General features: G+C 40.0%; 3 protein-coding genes across 3 annotated transcripts in view; all 3 read right to left on the bottom strand.

The window, feature by feature from the left end:
* The window catches only part of LOC119413602 (versican core protein-like), a 273,726-nt gene that overhangs the window by 80,278 nt on the left and 175,396 nt on the right, over positions 1–18,052 (bottom strand). The gene's annotated exons all lie outside the window — the stretch shown is intronic.
* On the bottom strand, positions 7,794–10,411 carry LOC119413983 (leucine-zipper-like transcriptional regulator 1; the record flags this gene model as incomplete). The annotated part of the gene is given in 12 exon segments (XM_037681075.1): positions 7,794–7,886; positions 8,016–8,126; positions 8,346–8,547; positions 8,635–8,774; positions 8,879–8,936; positions 9,027–9,110; positions 9,216–9,324; positions 9,417–9,496; positions 9,578–9,634; positions 9,720–9,782; positions 9,863–10,128; positions 10,263–10,411. Coding segments are annotated over 11 exon segments (1,149 nt in total), but the record flags the coding sequence as incomplete, so codon positions are not given.
* Positions 13,807–18,052, bottom strand: part of gal3st1a (galactose-3-O-sulfotransferase 1a) — a 4,413-nt gene continuing 167 nt past the window's right edge. Inside the window, exons 2-3 of the mRNA XM_037679959.1 lie at positions 15,729–15,776; positions 13,807–14,956 (exon numbers count right to left, since the gene is read on the bottom strand). Of these exons, the coding sequence (XP_037535887.1) occupies positions 13,807–14,956; positions 15,729–15,776 (1,198 nt within the window). The remainder of the gene's footprint in view (positions 14,957–15,728; positions 15,777–18,052) is intronic.

Genomic DNA, 18,052 nt, shown 5'->3' with positions numbered 1-18,052 from the left:
AGTTAGCGTAGCCAAAGGGACACCTGGTAAAGGTGTATTGTCGGCTGCCAAAAGTGAAAGCTAGTTTGTGTTGATCCTCGGCGCGCACAGGGATGGTCCAAAAACCAGAGGCGACGTCGAGGGTCGAGAAGTACTTACCATCGGTGACCTTTGGCAGTTCCTGATGGAGCTGAGTCATAGGCCACCTGGATAAAGGTACTTGTTTATTTAGCTTCCTGTAGTCTATGGTAAGTCTCCACTTACCATTTGGTTTTAAAACTGGCCATAGAGGCGCAGAGTAGGTGCTATTACATTGTCTGATTATACCTTTGACCAAAAGGTCATCAATGATCTCCTGGACAGGCTGGTGTGCCGCCAGAGGGATCTTGTATTGTCTGACAAATGTTGGCGGTGCGTTGGGTGGGGTTGGGATTCTTACTGCATGGAGTGAGGTCAACCCACAATCTGTTGAATCAGTTGAGAATGACTTTTCATATTTTAGAAGAACTTGGCGTAGTTTGTCTCTTTCTTCATCAGATGTCAGAGCGTCGGCTTGTGCGACCACCTGATCAATCTGTGATGAGACTGTTAAGGGTTCTTGCTCCTTGGGGAGCTCCAATGAATCCCTTTCTGAGTCGTCGGGCCTGTCTATGGGTAAGACACCATAGGTTTGAGGTCCTTGGTCGACATCATCGGTCGAGAAAAGAGCTATGGCCTGTGTTGGTTTTGTGAACCATACTGGCCCAGCTTCTTGACTCGGTACCAGGTTATCTGGGAGTCCTCCCAGAAATGGAATGCCTAGTTCAAAATCATGAAAGTCAGTTGAAATCAACCATCCAATCATAGTGTTTTTTGGGATCAGCACCTCATCCATGCCTGTGTTACACACAGCAATAGATGTGGTCCTGGAGTCAAGACTCACCTGGTTCGTGGATTCCACGGACAGTCCCAAGTTGAAAAATGCAGGAGAGGGTTGAAAATATGCCTGTTTATGGCTAATAGCTTGTCCAGCTATTATGTGGATTCGCACCATTAGGTTAAGCACCTGAGGTGGTACTGTGGTGTCTTGGTTGCTAGCAACTTGGCAGGCCTCTGGAATGGTCTGCCCAGCCTTAAGGCTCGCTGTGTCTAGCACAGGAGTATCCTTTGTGGCTGGTTTGAGGGACCACAGCACCTTGTTGATGGTGTCCACGTGAACACCTAACCTTACCAAAATGTCAGAGCCTATGTAGGATGCATGTGGTAAGTTTTGGATAACGAGAAATGGGTGAACCAGTTCTCGTTGATTCCAGTTCAGTTTTAGGTTAATGACTCCTTCTGCGGTCATTACCTGTGAACTATTGGGAACTAATGGAAAGCGGAAAGCTTTTTTAATTAGTTCTAGACCAACGTGTTTGTGAACCAAGGTTTCGTAGAAAGCTCGGTTAATTGCTGATTTATCTGTCCACAGAGACAGTACAGCATCGTTGGTGTGGGACCCTTGGATCTCTACACCCTTAACTACCAGTGGTAGGTAGTGTTTGGTGGACTCTGACTGTTCCAGCTCACAGAGGAGGCTGTCTTGTTGAGTCAGAGTTTGGACCTCTTGGGTTTCTTTGGTTTCACATGGTGTTAGAGGAGTACTCACCGGGCTCGTGTCCTCGGCTGAGGAGTCCTTTGTGCCTTCCGCGGTACCTGCTGTTGGGCAGTCTGTGTCACACTCCGGAGGCGTTTCTATTGGCAGTGGTTTGCTCACTTTTGTCCACATTGTTTGATCACCATAATCTATAATCGCGTTAAAGCGATTTATAAAATCCTGGCCAACCAAAAATGGGAATGAGTCAACATGGGTCACGTGTACCGGGTGGTACAGTGTCATATTGCCAATCTGCATGTGAACCATTGCTATAGCTGTCAGGGTTGTTTTCATTTCTGAGAGACCCTGCATTTCTATAGCACATTCAGAGAGAGGTATTATCCTGTTAACACTGGCAGCGGCCGTCCTCAGCTCCTCGAACAGTTTAGCTGACATAATTGTTATGTCTGCCCCACCGTCCAAGAGTGCTTCGTGTGTGAGGACACCTTCGAGTGTTACTGACAGGTACGCCTTTTTGGCGGCCCCCTTTCTGATAAAGTTACACAGAAACCTCTTGGGTTTTTTCTGACGCTTCTTCATGCGTTCAGATTTATCTGTGTAATCTTGGTTTGTCTGAACCGTCAGCACAGCAGAAGCTGTTTCTGAGTGTTCAGCTTGCGATGACTCGTCATCGTTTGTGTGTGTGTTTACCCCCCTTTCTTCAGATGAGGGGTTGTTTGAGTCAACAACAGTTATGTCTTGGTGTGTTTCACCGACATCTGTTATGTTGTCATTCGCGCCATTAGATGTAATGGGAATTACATCACTGCAAAGTGCTCCTGGTTGGGTTCCCGTGTCAGTGTGTTTCAAAGTTTCTAACAACCTGCGTATTTTCTCTGTCTCTTCCGAGTTCAGAGGTGTAGGGCCTTGTTTCTGGAACTTTTGTGATTTTTTCGCCTCGGTTCGTTTCGTCCGAGGTGGGGGACGGTCAGGTACGTCTTTCGGGGGTTCCTTTACGTACTGCCCCTGCCGATATGGTTTCTCATATCGTTGCGTCCTGCGCTCACCCCATTTACGATAATCACGTTCATCCTCTGAAAGAGGAGCATTTTTGTCCCAACGTGCACCTTCATTACGTGGTTTGTTATTTTGAACAGACTGTTTTCTCTCTTTCTTAGGAGGAGGTGGCGAAGCACGTCGTCCTTCTAGTTCAAGAGGGTGGGGTTTAACCTTTACACTTGGAAACACTTCAGTGGGCGTCTTATCATGAGAACATGCTTCAAACACATTCACAGCACACTGTTTAATCTCACTGATGGATTTTTCTCTGAAATTTGCCATCATTTGTACTGATTTTTTAAAATCAGAGTGGAGATTTTTGGTGAAAACAAACTTAAAACCATCATCTTCTTCCATTCCGGTCTCATTTCTGTTACCAAAATAAGCTTGGAAGATTCTTTTGTAATAAACTTTTGGATGTTCATTCTTGCCCTGCGTGACCTTGTCAGCGGCTGGAAAACCAGCAGGTCCCGTGCAAGAGTCATACTCTTTGATCAGAGCCTCACACAGAAGGTTGTAATCCCTCTTCGTTGCATCTGGCAGACGCTCGATGAAGGTGAACACCTCTCTGTCCGAAGTGAGTCGTATCAGACTGATTTTATCCTCTACCGTAGCATTAGGATAAGCTCTCAATCTGAAATCCAGATCTTTGAGATACGCTTTTGTTCCTGCTGACCCCATAGGGCCGGGAACGAAACGTTGTACATATTTTGAGACTTTCTGCAAATCATCCATTGAAGGAGACTGTATCAACGGTCTCACATGCGTGATTGATGCAGATTGATCAAGGCCTACTCCTACCGCCCATGGTGGGGGTGGGGGTGGCTGATAAGGAGGAAGAGGTGCATATCGGTGCTGTTCTGTCCCTACCGCCCATGATGGTGGTGGGGGTGGGGGCATGGTGTCAGGAGGAAGAGGTACATATTTGTGCAGTTCTGTCCCTACCGCCCATAGTGGGGGTGGGGGTAACGGCGTGTTGTCAGGAGGAAGAGGTGCAACAGCATCTGACTGGAGAGTTTGTGGCTGTCTCGGACCCTTAGACTGTTCGTCTTTGAGTCTCAGACCAGGCCGCCCCATATCAGAAATCTGGTTTATAGCTGTAGCTAAATTCTCCTCACAAGCTTTCAGGTCCTCCTGTGATGTCTGATATTTTTTTACTAAAGTCAGCCATCGTCGGAGTGATTCCGTCTTGTCTGCTTTGCAAGCGTCCAGCTCCTTCAAGGCGGTCTGTAACTGTGCTTTCAGCACGTCGTTATCTGAACGCGAGGCTTGGTACGCTTGTTCTCTATCCTCTGCTTCCGATAGTGATGCTTCAAGTACTTGTAGTTTGCTGTTCAGCAAAGCAATTTCTGTACTTGTATCTTGCTGTAACTGAAACATCTGTTCATAATGTTTCGTCATGAGGACCTCGTGTTCATTTCTAAATTGACGGACGTATTCTTCCGTTTTTTGAGCCAAATCTATTTCACTGTCTAACCTTTGTTTGAGGTAATCAGTTTGCTCAACAGCCTTATAGAATGACTCTTTCAGCAAGATTGCAATTTTAGCCAGCTTTTCATAACTGGACTTTGTGATTTCTGCAGAGGTCACACTTTCTGCAACCTCCTTCAGATTGTCCACTAACTCTTTTGGGTTCATGCGCTCTGTCTGGATTATATATGGATGTACGGACGCTCCGAGAAGCGCGAACGCATTCTCCAAGCAGTCCGTAATTCCTTTTGGGTCAAAATCTTTTTCTAACACACCTGTCATGTTTTCACTGTGTAGCAATTTATCTGTTTGAACAGTTGCAAGCTTTAGATATTTTACAGGTAAATATTTGTATTCAAGTCAATGAGTTTTCACACTTATTTTAGCTTTGGGTTTACACAGAAGTACTGTTATAAGTCACTTATTCAACTGTGGGTACCTTTCTCAGGTTTTACCCCAATTCATGAATATTTAAGTAAACGCTCTTTTGGCAGTGTTACTTTTTGTGCTTATTTTCCACAGATCCTAGAGTACCAAGCTGTTTTTTGTGTATCTTACTCTAAAACACTGAATTTTTTATAAACCTGCAAATTTTCTTTTAGTCTCACAGCAATATTAGTTTAAAACATTTTTTAAACCGTTCTGTTCCAGGAATTTGCTATTTTAAACAGTTACTCAATCAACCCAGGTGGGTGAAAAGAGAAAAGAATTTGATGATGAGGAATACTCAGTCTTTCTTCAGAAAAACTGTCTTTGCTCCTGTATAGCTTCTATTTAAAATAAAATAGAGAGATATTTTATTTAGGTGGTAAATTAAACAGAAAATCTCTTTTTCCTGATAAATTTACTCTTATTTAGTGATTTTGCAAATAAACGTGTATTATCCTTCAAGCAAAATGAGTAAACTGTTCAACTCTGTGAATATTTGTAACTGTATCTGTTTTAAAAAGTTAATGTTTATTTTTGTACCTTATTTTTAAAGGATTAACAGTGAAATAAACTTTTTGGTGAATGCTTCTTTGCATAAATACCTATTACTTTTTAAAATGTAAGATAACAGTGTTTTATTCAGCTTTGAGGAAGTTTGTTAACTCAGAATTTGCCTTACAGAAAAATAAAAAGACGTTTAATTTCACTCTTTACCTAAAAAACGAAGTGAAATCTGTGATCTCACGTCTCGCCAGGAGATGTCAGTATTTCCTCAACAATTATAACTCCGTCACTTTTTGTGTTGTCCACTAGGGGTGCTATAACTTCCTGTGGCGTTCGGTTGACATCCTGTTGTTAGCCGCTTAGCTTGAAGTTAGCTTCGGCTAAACTCGGTCAAAATCAACATTTCTGAACGGATTTTTTACACAAACGTGGCAAAAGTTTTTGCAATCAGACTTTATAGCTTGAACATGAGTGTTTGGGACTGATAGTAGCTTCATTTAGTGATTTTAAGCGTAGTTTTAAGCTCCGGTCGTTAGCTTGTTAGCTTAAAATTAGCATCGCTAGCTTTGTTTAAAAACATCGTTTTTTGGCGAATTTTAAACTCTAACGTAGCAAGATTTCAGCAAGCAGGCTTCGAAGCACTTGACCAGCGTGTCAAAACCACATTAAAGTTACTTTTCAGCTTTAAAAAGCAGATTTTATTTCCCTATGAAAATGAATTTCATATCCGGGTCACGTGACTGAAATCACCAATGGCAGCAGCGTAGGCTTGAGGGGAAGTGACGTAGCCACGTCAGTCAAACCTTCAACCAATGAAAGCGCTCCACAACAGCGAATTCAACCAATCAGGAAGCGTTTTCTCTACCTAGCAAGTTAGGTTTAGCTTGAAATAGTTCGTCAACTTTTCGTCTTTTAAACCATCAAAATGCACTTTTTCTGTTAAAAATTGTAACGAAACAACTTCTAACTGTGTTCTGAGATGGCACTCAGCTTTTAAAACGTTTATCCATCTGTTCAAAATACTCGTTCAAACTGAACAGAACCGAACTGGTCACAGCCGGGTCTTAAAGCAGAACCTCGTACTTTTTAGACAGAATAACGTCTTCCACAGCTCATTAGCTCTTAGTTACACATAACAGACGTACCATTTCAGCTTACACAAGACTTATGACACAATTTCAGCTTTTAAAACATTGCCAGCCCAACGCTTAAACATGCAGCGTTTAGTTGCAGAGTGCAGCTCCAAGCGCGCAGCTCAGCCGCTGCGTAACATTCACAGCTCATCAGCTGTTACTCTTTCACCATGCCAACACGTAAAATCAATTTACACACGGATTAAACAGTCATTCATGAAATTCGTACGAGCCACCAGTTGTAGTGAGACACGTGAGGTACGTGTCACTTGTTGTATGACAAATATATGGATATATATTTATGCATACTTTTCACGAGTTCTTCATTTTTCTGACTGTAAATGTCGTGCATTGAATTTAACAGAAATGTAAACAAGAGACGTTATTTATCTTTGACCCATCAAATGAATGGAATCATTTATTTTCAGAATCAAAGTTTAACATCAAACATTTACATTAATTTGGCAAAATATGAAAATAATAACAGACAGTTTCACAGAAAATGAACTTCAAATCACTCGGCGGTGATTTGAGGACTTTGCTTAAGATATTTCTAAAATATCTGTACTGATTTATGAGAGAGAGGTGGGTTTTAGAGTGAAAGGAGATTATCTTACAGAGAACTGTGTGAGGGAAGTTTAATCTGTTTAACCAGAAATTGCACGCTTCGTCAGATCCTCAGCTTCTCACGGTACACTTGGTCAAAATAGAACCATCTACCTGTTGACGATGAATCAGCGTTGGATGTAGTTCCTTTCTGACTCGTTTCAGCGTCTCCGTCGAGAGCTACCAAACCTTCAGAAAGTCGTGCGTTGATTAGCTCAAAACAGAATTATAATCCCAAACGTCCCTGGTTCTTCATAACTCCAAACTCTTCATAACCGGCTGCACTCTCAATCTGCTCATTCTGTTGGACTATCGGACCTGTTGTCAGCTCTCATTCCAACATCTCTCAGAACTCTCATTCTCTTGGAATTCTGGAATCTACGAATTCTTCTCTTCCTTCTCTATGAACTGAGAAGTTGCCACATTTTATTTGGGTCGACTTCCTGTTCAATTTAGAGCTTTCTGATTCGTGGAAGGACCAGAAAGAGGAGTGGATTTGTGACGTAAGATGTTATCATAAGTCAAGGATTGTTTACAACATACAGAAAAGATTATTGCAGCAACAGCAGACTTCGTGGAGTCTCACACTTTGTAATCTTTTCAAATAGTAAAACATGACATTTTTCTCGGTAAACATTTTAGTTGACCGAAAACCAACCTTTAACATACTTACGACAGCTTGCTCATTTCAGACAGAAAATCAAGAAAGGCATATTCAGGTGATTTCTTCTCTGAATGAGGAACAAAGATCATTACTTACTGTTTATGTAAAAATAAAAATTAGTAGTTCTTTTCAACCTGTAAAGCATTGAGTGAACTAACACAATTTGATTATCAAAACATTTGTAAGACAGTAATGATTATAAAGAATTGTCTTTTCTGCTTGATTAATTCAAGAAAGAAAGTTCATCAGATGGTTCAGACTTATTCAGATCAATGAAAATAACAGTCTCTGTCCATCTGGTAGATTTGAGGTTATCTGGTTCACTACAGAGCATATCCTGTTTAATTTTATTAAGTTAGAAAATGTAGAAAAACATTTTACAATAAAAACACACCTCGCCCAGAATGAACTCCACATCACAGAACTGACGGTTTTCCCACAGTTTCCCATAATCCTCATGGAGGGTGCATTTGGGGTAGATTGAGAACTGCAAAATAAACATTTTAGCATAAATCTATAATCTCTTTTTCAAACTGAATTTAAAAAAAAATAAATAACAGAAAACATGTAAAGCTGAGTTCTTTTTTTTTACTTATGTTTAATCATTTGCACCAACCTGGAATCTGTACATTTCCCCGCTGCGCACATTGTTATCTACAGTCCCCCCAAAGATGTACATGGCATCTTGAATCACAGCTGCAGCATGGAAGAGCCTCCCACTTGGCATCTGAAGTGGGGGAAGATGGAAGAAAATCTGCTTCTGTTACGGTGTGTTTATCAGCATTGCCTAAAAAGCACTAACAAACATTTAGATACATATTCAGAATGGCAAAACATCCCCTGTAACATAAAAGACAAGGGGATGACAGGTTTAAAGGGGTGCAGAAGGTTTGAAAGTCAACATCAAACACATGCTTTGTTAAAAACCAATTTATTTTGTTCATACCTCACTATCAAAGCTGGGTTGGATCACCTCCCAGGTCTGAGAGTCCACATCATAACAGTGCAGCTCATTGGGCAGAGTGTTGTCAGCAGCGCCTCCGAATACATACAGGTGGCGGTCAAAGGCTACCATGGTGTGTCCGTAACGTCTCTGGGGAGGTGCAGGAGAGCCCCGCAGTAAATGTTCTGTTGGGATGCGGGTCCACCTGAGAATTAATGAACAAGTTTTGTGAAACATTTGGAGATATACACCCTATTAACAGTAAGGCTTAGTAGGGAAGAGATTTGCTCACATATGGCCTTTGAACTCAAACTGGAAGAGGTTATTAGTGATCTTAGCACCGCTCTGACCGGAAAACACAAACATCTTATCCCTGCACACAGCTACAGGGAAGTTGCAGCAAGATGGGGGAATCTCACCACTTTGATCAATCTGGTGGACCCAAAACATAAAAGAAATAAACTAATTTATTAACTCTTTCTGGAACATTTACTTCACTGATTTACTTCTTAAATATGCAGATTAATTTAACTGGCCTCTTCCCAGCATGCATGTTCTCGATCCTGCAGACTGATGGTCCACATGTCATTCAGCCTGAACACACAAGTAAAACATTAATAAGTTCAGATTTAGCACAGAAACCAATGTGTAGATATGACCAAAAGAATACATGATCAAACATACCTGGCATTCCCATCATAGCCAGCGAATATCCACAGCTTGTCATTGTAGACTGTAGCTCCATGTGCAGACCTGGCTACTGGCAAACTGAAACAGTCACAGGATTGATAATTATGGGTACACATACCAAAAATAGTTTGATTGCCAAGTGGTAAGCATAAAATAAAAATAAATAAAGCATAAATACAATACCTCCCTTCCACTTTCCATTCAGTCCACTGTCCTGTCGCAAACTTGTACTCAAAAAGGTCATTTTTGTTTTTCAGGTTTGAATTTGAATAGATATCACCAGTGTAGCCCCCTGAAATATGACAGTCAAACTTCACATCATTTCAGTTTACAGATTATAGAAATAACTAGAAATTTTACAAAGTCAGAACAAAACTAAAATACCAAAGACAAACATGCTGCTGCCATGGACCACAGCTGAGTGGTGATATCTGGGAGCAGGTGGGGTTCCAGTAGTGAAAGCTCTGGGAAACAAATTATAAAACAGGTGTTAAATCCAATTTTGCAGTCATAATATGTTTTTATTGACACTGCTGCAGTCTTACCGACACCAGGAGCAGTCTTTCACATCAAAACGAAGCAAATCATTCAGCATGTTCTTCCTGATAAAAGGCATAAGGTTGTAATTGTATGTGGTGTACAAAAGAGGACAAACCAGTAAAAAAATAAAATAAAAAAATCACTCACCCATTGTCTCCTCCAAAGACGTATATGGCATCCCTGTATGCCACAACAGTGTGTTTGCTGCGCCTGTGCGAGGATAAACAACGCTCAAGGTAAACACGAGTAAACAAACAGGAAGTGCAAATGCTCTCAGCTCTCAGAGTTACCTTGCTCCAACAAACTCATCACAGGGAGGAAGTCTTCTCCAGCGATGAACAGTTTCAAAAGGGCCAAAATTTAGCGTCAAATACTCCACGCTATCAGAGCAACTGTGGTCAAAATCAACACTCGGGGCCACTTTAGTTGATTTGCAAGTCATTTTCGCCAACTCATTTGACAGGATACGAAGTTCTCAGGGCCACTCGTCCTCTGTCAGCGACATCATTAAAGGCGATCCTCTGTCCTGGCAGCTGCTATTTTAGCTATCAATGTCCTATAATTGATAGACGTAAAGTTAACTTAGTTTAAGGCAGCAACAGCGACCTTCTACACAGCTAGCTAACCAGCTAGCTCTGCGCTAATGCTAACCCTACAAAACCAACAGCGGTCAAAGCGAGTAAAACTTACCAAATAACGGCTAGCTTTATGCTAAAATACAATTTAACCGACTCAATATTTGATACTACTTATTGAGCGATCTCGTAACAAAGTATTTAGCACAAAACTATACAGGCGAAATCCCAGTTCAGTTGTTGTCAGCTGCCAGCCGCCGGTGTTGTGCTGAAAAATGTAACTCGCTCAGTCTGCCATAAAACGTCCATTGAACATATGTGTCATCATAAATAAGGTAAATAATGGTGTCCTTAATATTAATGAAACACACAATTCATTTGGTTCAATTTTACTTTTATTCGTGTAAAAAAACAATTGTCTGAAATCTACTTCCTGTGATGAGGGGTACGTTTTTCAGTACAACACCGACGCACTTCCTGCGGATGTTTTGGTTAAAGACCAAAAACTGTTAAAACATATGTACATTTTATGAGTTACATGTGTTAGGGACGCATCACTAAATTATGTTAGCGTTTATTTATAATAAACAGTTATTCAATAATTATAAATGTAATTTAATGATTTAATTAACAAAAAATAAACTAAATTAACTAACCTGTATAAATAAAAGTAGAATGAATATTAAACACTCATAAGCTATTCGTTGTAAACGTTAATATTCACTTAGGTCCAATTATGTCACATTCATACCTTCATTACAGATGTTGTGAGTTAAAGGTTCCAAACACAGTCAAATTAATTTGGAAACCCAAATCGCAATTTCTTAATATAATAAAGTATTATACAAGGTTAAAATGATGTGTGAATATTTTGGTGACAATGTTATTTTAATCCTTTAAGCTAAAATAAAAAAACAACAGAACATGTTATTTTAAAATATATTCAAATTCTTCTGAATGTTTTTATTAACTTCTTATTATATGAATGTTTCTGTTCAGTGCCCTGAGATGACTTCTGTTGTGACTTGGCGCTATATAAATAAACTGAACTGAATTATCCTAAGGCTTTCTCAGCTCCATCGTGCTGACAGAAAGTGGTACGCGTTCAACCAATCAATAACATTTAAAAATAATAATTTTGAGACCTTGTGCACCTTATGATTTTTTAACTAATGCATGTCATGCCTGTATTTTTGTTGTAGATTGATTTTTTAAAGAAAATGTATCAAAAAGTGGTCCAAAAAGAGCTAATCCAGCCTACATTTTTTCATCAACCCTTTATTTTTTTTCATCATCCCATGATCATCTGAGTTATTATGGTAAAAACACTTAACTTTTTTGCTTTTTAGAAAAGCTGTTGTTGCATCTTCCTCTGTATTAAAAACCTAAATATGTAATTGGTTTTTTTTTTGGCAAAACAGACTTAAAGCTTTAAATATTGTATGTTTGTGTGTGTGAATTTGAATAATATTAGCCTCACATACCATGAACTGCTGTGATGGACTTGTTACCTGTTCCATGCCCCCGCCTCTGACTGCTGGACATATGGGCACCAGTGATCCCCGGGACCCGAAAAGGAAAAAGCGGGTAAAAAATGATGGATGGATTCATGGATGGATGGATGCCATGAATTATGTTTTTAGTGGTTTCCTTTTTCACCTATAAATCCTACCAATTAAAACAAATTTTACAACTTCCTCCTAAAGCACGCATCCTTTCTTTGAACCTGAGTTTACTCATAGAAAACTCATTGACATCATAAAAATGTGTTCATGTGGCATCACAAACTTCACTGGTGCCTGTTATTTCTTTTATCAGTCTAAAAAATGTAGTGTGGATTAAATTTTTTAATTCCCCCCTATTATTATGAAATAATATTTCGTTCTCACAACAATCTAACTGTTCCTTCATCATAATACGCTTCCTTACAGAAGTTCATCTAATTCATACCGTTTAATTTAAAAAATGGTGAATATTTTAGTTTTACTAGTTGATCTCAAACAGACAAAAAGAAAATGAAATGAATGGGCCATCATGAAACTGCTTTCACTTAGTATATTAGCTGTGACCTTGTGTCATTAGAACAGGACAATCCTCATATATTATTCATTGCTGACTGGTAATATGACTTCGGTCATACTTTCAATGAAAGCTATTGTTCATCATTCAAAAACTTGGGGAAAAAATTATATATGATTGAACAAAATGGAGCCAGAGCATTCTTTCTCCGTAGTTTTATATATATAAAAAAATTTAACTAGAGTAACGGAACGAGAAAATGAGCTTTATAAATTGTTTAAACACATCCAGTATTACATTTCACTTAATTTTGATTTAAAAAACATTTCCATTCAGAATATTGTCAGTAGCAGTTGAAGATCAGTCAGTAGATGATCAGACATCAGAAATGAGCTGAATGCATAAATAAAATAAATTCTATTTTATTCAATGGATACACATGCAGAAAAAGGCAAGTGTTGCAGAATAATATAACAGCGATAAAAAAAATCTTTTTTTTCCTCCTCTTTGAATCCCTTTTTCCATGATGGCAAAACTTCATACACTGATGAAAATAGCATTTAACACTGTTAGTCGCTGTCAAATCGCAGCCCTACAATCTATTTCATGTACACATCAGGGGGTTGAATTTTAGCTTATAGTGCAAATCCAAATGTATTATTATTGTGTGTTGTTCAGCAGAAAAAGAAAAATTGGTTGAGACTTCAAAAGTCACCGGAAAAGCCAAAATTACATCATGCAGCAAAAAGTTCCACAAATACCAGCTGCTAGATCAAATATTAAAGGAAATTAGCTGTATTTTTAATTTTATTGTGTTGTATTTGCTTTTAATTTTATTACCTGATTCTCTCAGATTTTCCCAATTGTTAATTGTTATTACTATATATTGCATTTTTAATAATTGGATTCCCAAAGTCAATTACACGCTTCTCTTTTTAGTTCCCACAGCTTTGACATCTAAAAAAAATGCATAGCTATCAATCATAATTTCAATTTGAAATGTTAAAAAGTTTACAGTGTTCACAATACATTTTTTATGGCTTGTTGTCTTTGTCATCCCTTAAATTACTTTTCTATTTTAGTAATAGAAAAGAAAGTATGTGTTGTGGCAAGTTAAAAGTAATTGTTATTCTAAATGTTTCTGTTCAGATGTCAGTTTTGCTTTACAGACAAAAAAATTGGGATGTAATACTTAAAAGTACACTCGTTTTTTAAATCATATTTTACCTACATTTTCCACAATTATGTCTTCGAACAACGTAAAAAATGTGGTAAAATAAACGATTGTGCTTGGTTTCTTTAAAGAGCTCGCAAATTAGTTGTGATTTTTAAATTTCACTCACATTCTCAATGAAAACATGCTCTAATCGATGAGAAACTTTAAACGTTTAAAATGACTCTTTGTGAATAATACTAAGTTCAAAACACAGTATTGTAGATTGTTAAATCAACACTTGTCTTCCCTAAGCACTCCTTAGGTACATTACATATATAACACAAGAGAATCTCTGCTTTCAACTCAATGAAAGGAAATGTGAGTCTCATTCCACCAACCACACACAAACCACACACTCAGAAATCTTGTTTTTCTTAATACAGTCTTTCAAGAGTGACTTGACTGCTCCTGCTAAAATGTCTCATCACCAGTTGATGATATTTCGAACATGACCCCACAGCTTGGTGATCCACAGGTTCACACCCAGTTCTGTCAGGTACTGAATCTCTGGCATCAACATCTTACGGCACAACTTCTGGTGGGCACTGTCAATGTTTTTCTTCAGGTTATAGCCCATGATCGACTTCTCTCCGATTGGCTGCCAGGGCTGCAAGTCTGTTTCCTGGATGCTGCCTGCTTCCACAGCGTGCCCCCCCTCAATGCAGACCGATGTCATCTCTTTGTTTCTCTTCTTGAGTTCTGCCACGTCCTCAGCCATGCGCTCCCGTCCATAAGCGTTGACTTTCTTCCAAAATGTCCGGTTGAAATGCTGGTATAGCTTCCAGTCGATGGCGTTCCACTCAAGGGCCCTGGCCCTCAGCTTGGGGGTGAGTTTTGACACAGTGGATCCCTTGCGGGCATTGAGCTTAAAGAAGAGCAAGTCCTCCATCTCCCAGCAGAGTTCTTCCTTGAGCAGGATCAGTGATTCCTCAAAGTATTCCACCAACATGACCAGCTGAAAACGCTCAGAGATTAAATTGATTCCTTCATCTACCCGTGGGTCGTCCAGCTTCAGAGTGTTGTCCTGGCCAAAATCAAAGAACAGCAGATTCTTGAGGTAGAAAGAATTGAAGCCCTCTGGATCAAAGTAGCTGTGGGGGTTGAGCAGGAACTCTGTCATCTTGTCATCACCTGGTATCTTCCAGGTAAAAGGTACCAACCGACCAAAATAGTGGAATGAGGACTCAAAAAGCTCTGCAGGGTCTCGCAGAATGGTGATGTAGGACGTGTCTGTGGGTAGCACCTTCTCCACTTCAGAGGCGTTGAAACGCATGTGATTGCAGATGATGTTGAAGCACATTCCAGGTTTGTAGTCTTTAACAAAAGAGCGCTGGAACAGGGACGGATAGTCAAAGTCATTTCTGCTGTCGGGGAAGGCAAATTTGAGCCTGTGTTTTTCTCCGAAGCGGAAAAGTATGTTGAGGAAGGTGCTGCTGGCTGTTTTATGAGTCTTCATGAACATAATGTCCACTTTAGGAGAACAGGCCTGTCCGGTGTTTGTCTGTGAACTGTTGGCTCTTGGTTTGGGGTGAAGCAGGGATGAACGGTGGGCACAGGAGTACGGCACTGGGACCCTTCAGAGAGGAAAAAAAGAAGATGTTTATGAAAGTGCTGATGAAAGCATTTTTATTTTTAAAACTTCACGGTTAAAACCTGAAATAAGAAAGTATGGAAACCCTCCGTCCATTTTCTAACCCTTGTATCTTCCTTCAGCATGTATTGAGTGAGAAGATGGGTGCACCCTGGATGCCAGTCCATCACAGGGCCACAAAGAGACAACCAGTCACACACACTCACACCGAGGCACAATTCACACTCACCAATTAACTACTAATTATTAATTAACTATTAATTAACTATTAATTAACCACATTTTTGGGAACACTACCAGTAAGTAAGATTTAAAGACTTTGTAATTAAACATACTAAAGGAATACTTCTGTTGGACTTTCAACACAATCGATAACATTTTTTCCACAAAGCGACAGGGTCCTGGAGAACCCGCATGCCCCGCTGAGACGCATGCGGCAGGATACATCATGGATTCGTGGGGAGTTTAGAAGCTAATGTGTCTTTCCGTATTGTCTCAGGAGGATGCATGTGAAGAGATCTTTTTTGTAATGTCCATCCTCATGGCCTTTTCCCTTTTTCTATCTAAAAGAATAAGAGGCCACACTCTTAAGAGCAGCAGCAACGTGCACTCCGCCCATCTTTTGGACGACTGTACGAACATAATATCACTGTATTTCGGTACAATGATAATAAAGCTTATTCTGATTCTGATCATTTACGGTGGGACTCTGTGGAAAGGTTGTACCTTACCCGTTGCAGACCTTTATTAACAACTTCAATTTGGAGAAATGGAGTTTAACTCTTGATGAGCTAATGGTTAATCTGAATGGGGCCAAGACCAAAGTGGATTGTTGCTGTCTTATAGCAACTCCAGTTTCAAGAACTCCATAGCAGTTTGTGCAAACTCTTTATTTTAAAACTTATACTGCAATCAGTGTCATGCTACAATGTTATTTACATAAAATTATGTTGCTTCTTTTGTGATGTACAAATATCTGTAGCTTGTTGTAGCACTTTCAGTGCAGCCTGGAGCACATTTTATCATCTCTAAGGAGTAATTAGATGCTGGCAATGGGACAGAATGTAAATAAACACAAATATAAGGATTACTGTACATGTTTCAGGTTCCAGCAACTTTACCAAACATATTCACAACAGTCTGCAGAGGATAGTTCTGCCAGAAAAATGTGTATGTTAAATTGACCATGATATATATAAAAGTTTATGAAATAGAATTCAGATGAAGTGTTATCATTTTTATTTTTTATTGTTTTTTTAACTAGAGTTGTTTTAAGACAGGGCAGCACGGTGGCGCAACTGGTAGAGCTGCTGCCTCTCAGTGAGCAGGTCCTTGGTTCAAACCCCGGTCCAGGGGCCTTTCTGGGTGGAGTTTGTATGTTCTCTCCGTGCATGCATGGGTTTTCTCCGGGTATTCCGGTTTCCTCCCACAGACCAAAAACATGCATGTTAGGCTGATTGGTAACTCTAAATTGTCCCTAGGTGTGAGTGAGAGAGTGAATGGTTGTTTGTCTCGTTTGTCTCTATGTGTCCCTGTGATGGACTTGCGACCCGTCCAGGGTGTACCCCGCCCCTCGCACAGTGATTGCTGGAAATGGGCACCGGCGACCCCCGTGACCCAAAATGGAATAAGCGGGTAAAGATAATGGATGGATGGATGGATGGATGGATGTTTTAAGACAGAATCAACTTGCGTTCGGTCAGAATTAAACTATTTTTTTCCAAAATAAGGTAATTCAAAGAGCTATCTGCAACAAGTAAGGTATTAACAGTTCATAATCTTTCCATATTACACCACTTTAAAAAAAAAAGAACTATTGCTTTAATCCAGCTCTAATTACAAAGTTGTAAAATAAGTCTAAGAGATTTTCTGACATTAGAAAAAATAAAACCCTGTCAAATACAGAATAAAATTTATATCTTCTTCTTCTTATTATTATTTAGACTTTTCCCTCTTCAGGGGTCGTCACAGCGAGTCATCCTCCTCCATCTCACTCTGTCCTTTGCATCCTCTGTCCTCACTCCAACTACCTTCATGTCCTCTCTAACTTCTTCCATATATCTCCTCTTTGTTTTTTTTTTCCTGGCAGCTGCATTTCTAACATCCTTCTACCAATATACCCACTGTCCCTCCTCTGTACATGTCCAAACCATCTCAGTCTGGCCTCCCTAACTTTATCTTCCAGTTGTTCAACCTGTGCTGTACCTCTGATGATCTCATTCCTAATCTTATCTATCCTTGTCACTCCTAAGGAGAACCTCAACATCTTCATTTCTGTCACTTCCAGTTCTTTCTCCTGTCTTTTTGTCTATGCCACTGTCTCCAGAACATACAACATAGCTGGTCTCACAACTGTCTTGTAAACTTTTCCTTTGACATTTGCTGACACCCTTTTGTCGCAAATCACTCCTGAAACTTTTCTCCATCCACTCCATCCTGCCTGGACTCTCTTTTTCACCTCTTTACGACACTCCCCATTTTCCTGGACAGTGGACCCCAAGTACTTGAAGTCCTGCACCTTTGTGACCTCTGCTCCTTGTAGTCTCACTGTTCCACCGGCCTCCCTCTCATTCACACATGTACTCTGTCTTACTACGGCTGACTTTCATTCCTCTTCTTTCAAGTGCATACCTCCACCTCTCCAAGTTCTCTTCCACTTGTTCCCTGTTCTCACCACAGATCACAATGTCATCTGCAAACATCATAGTTCATGGGGATTCCTGTCTGAACTCATCTGTTAGTCAGTCCATCACCAGAGCAAACACGAAGGGGCTCAGAGCCGATCCTTGATGCACTCCCACCTCCAACTTGAAGCTATCTGTCACTCCTACAGCACATCTAACCACTGTCCTGATGTCCTCATACATGTCCTGTACCAGTCTAACATACTTCTCTGCCACTCCAGATTTCCTCATGAAATGCCACACCTCCTCCCCTCAGCACCCTGTCATATGCTATTTCTAAATCCACAAAGACACAATGAAATTATTTCTGATCTTCTCTGTACTTCATCAGAATCCTTAAAGCAAAGATGGCATCTGTGGTGCTCTTTCTTGGCATGAAACCATACTGTTGCTCA

Source organism: Nematolebias whitei, chromosome 8, assembly GCF_014905685.2.
Source record: "Nematolebias whitei isolate Nwh7 chromosome 8, NemWhi1, whole genome shotgun sequence".
NCBI classification, from domain to species: Eukaryota; Metazoa; Chordata; class Actinopteri; order Cyprinodontiformes; family Rivulidae; genus Nematolebias; species Nematolebias whitei.
This window is presented reverse-complemented; position numbering and strand designations above follow the sequence as displayed.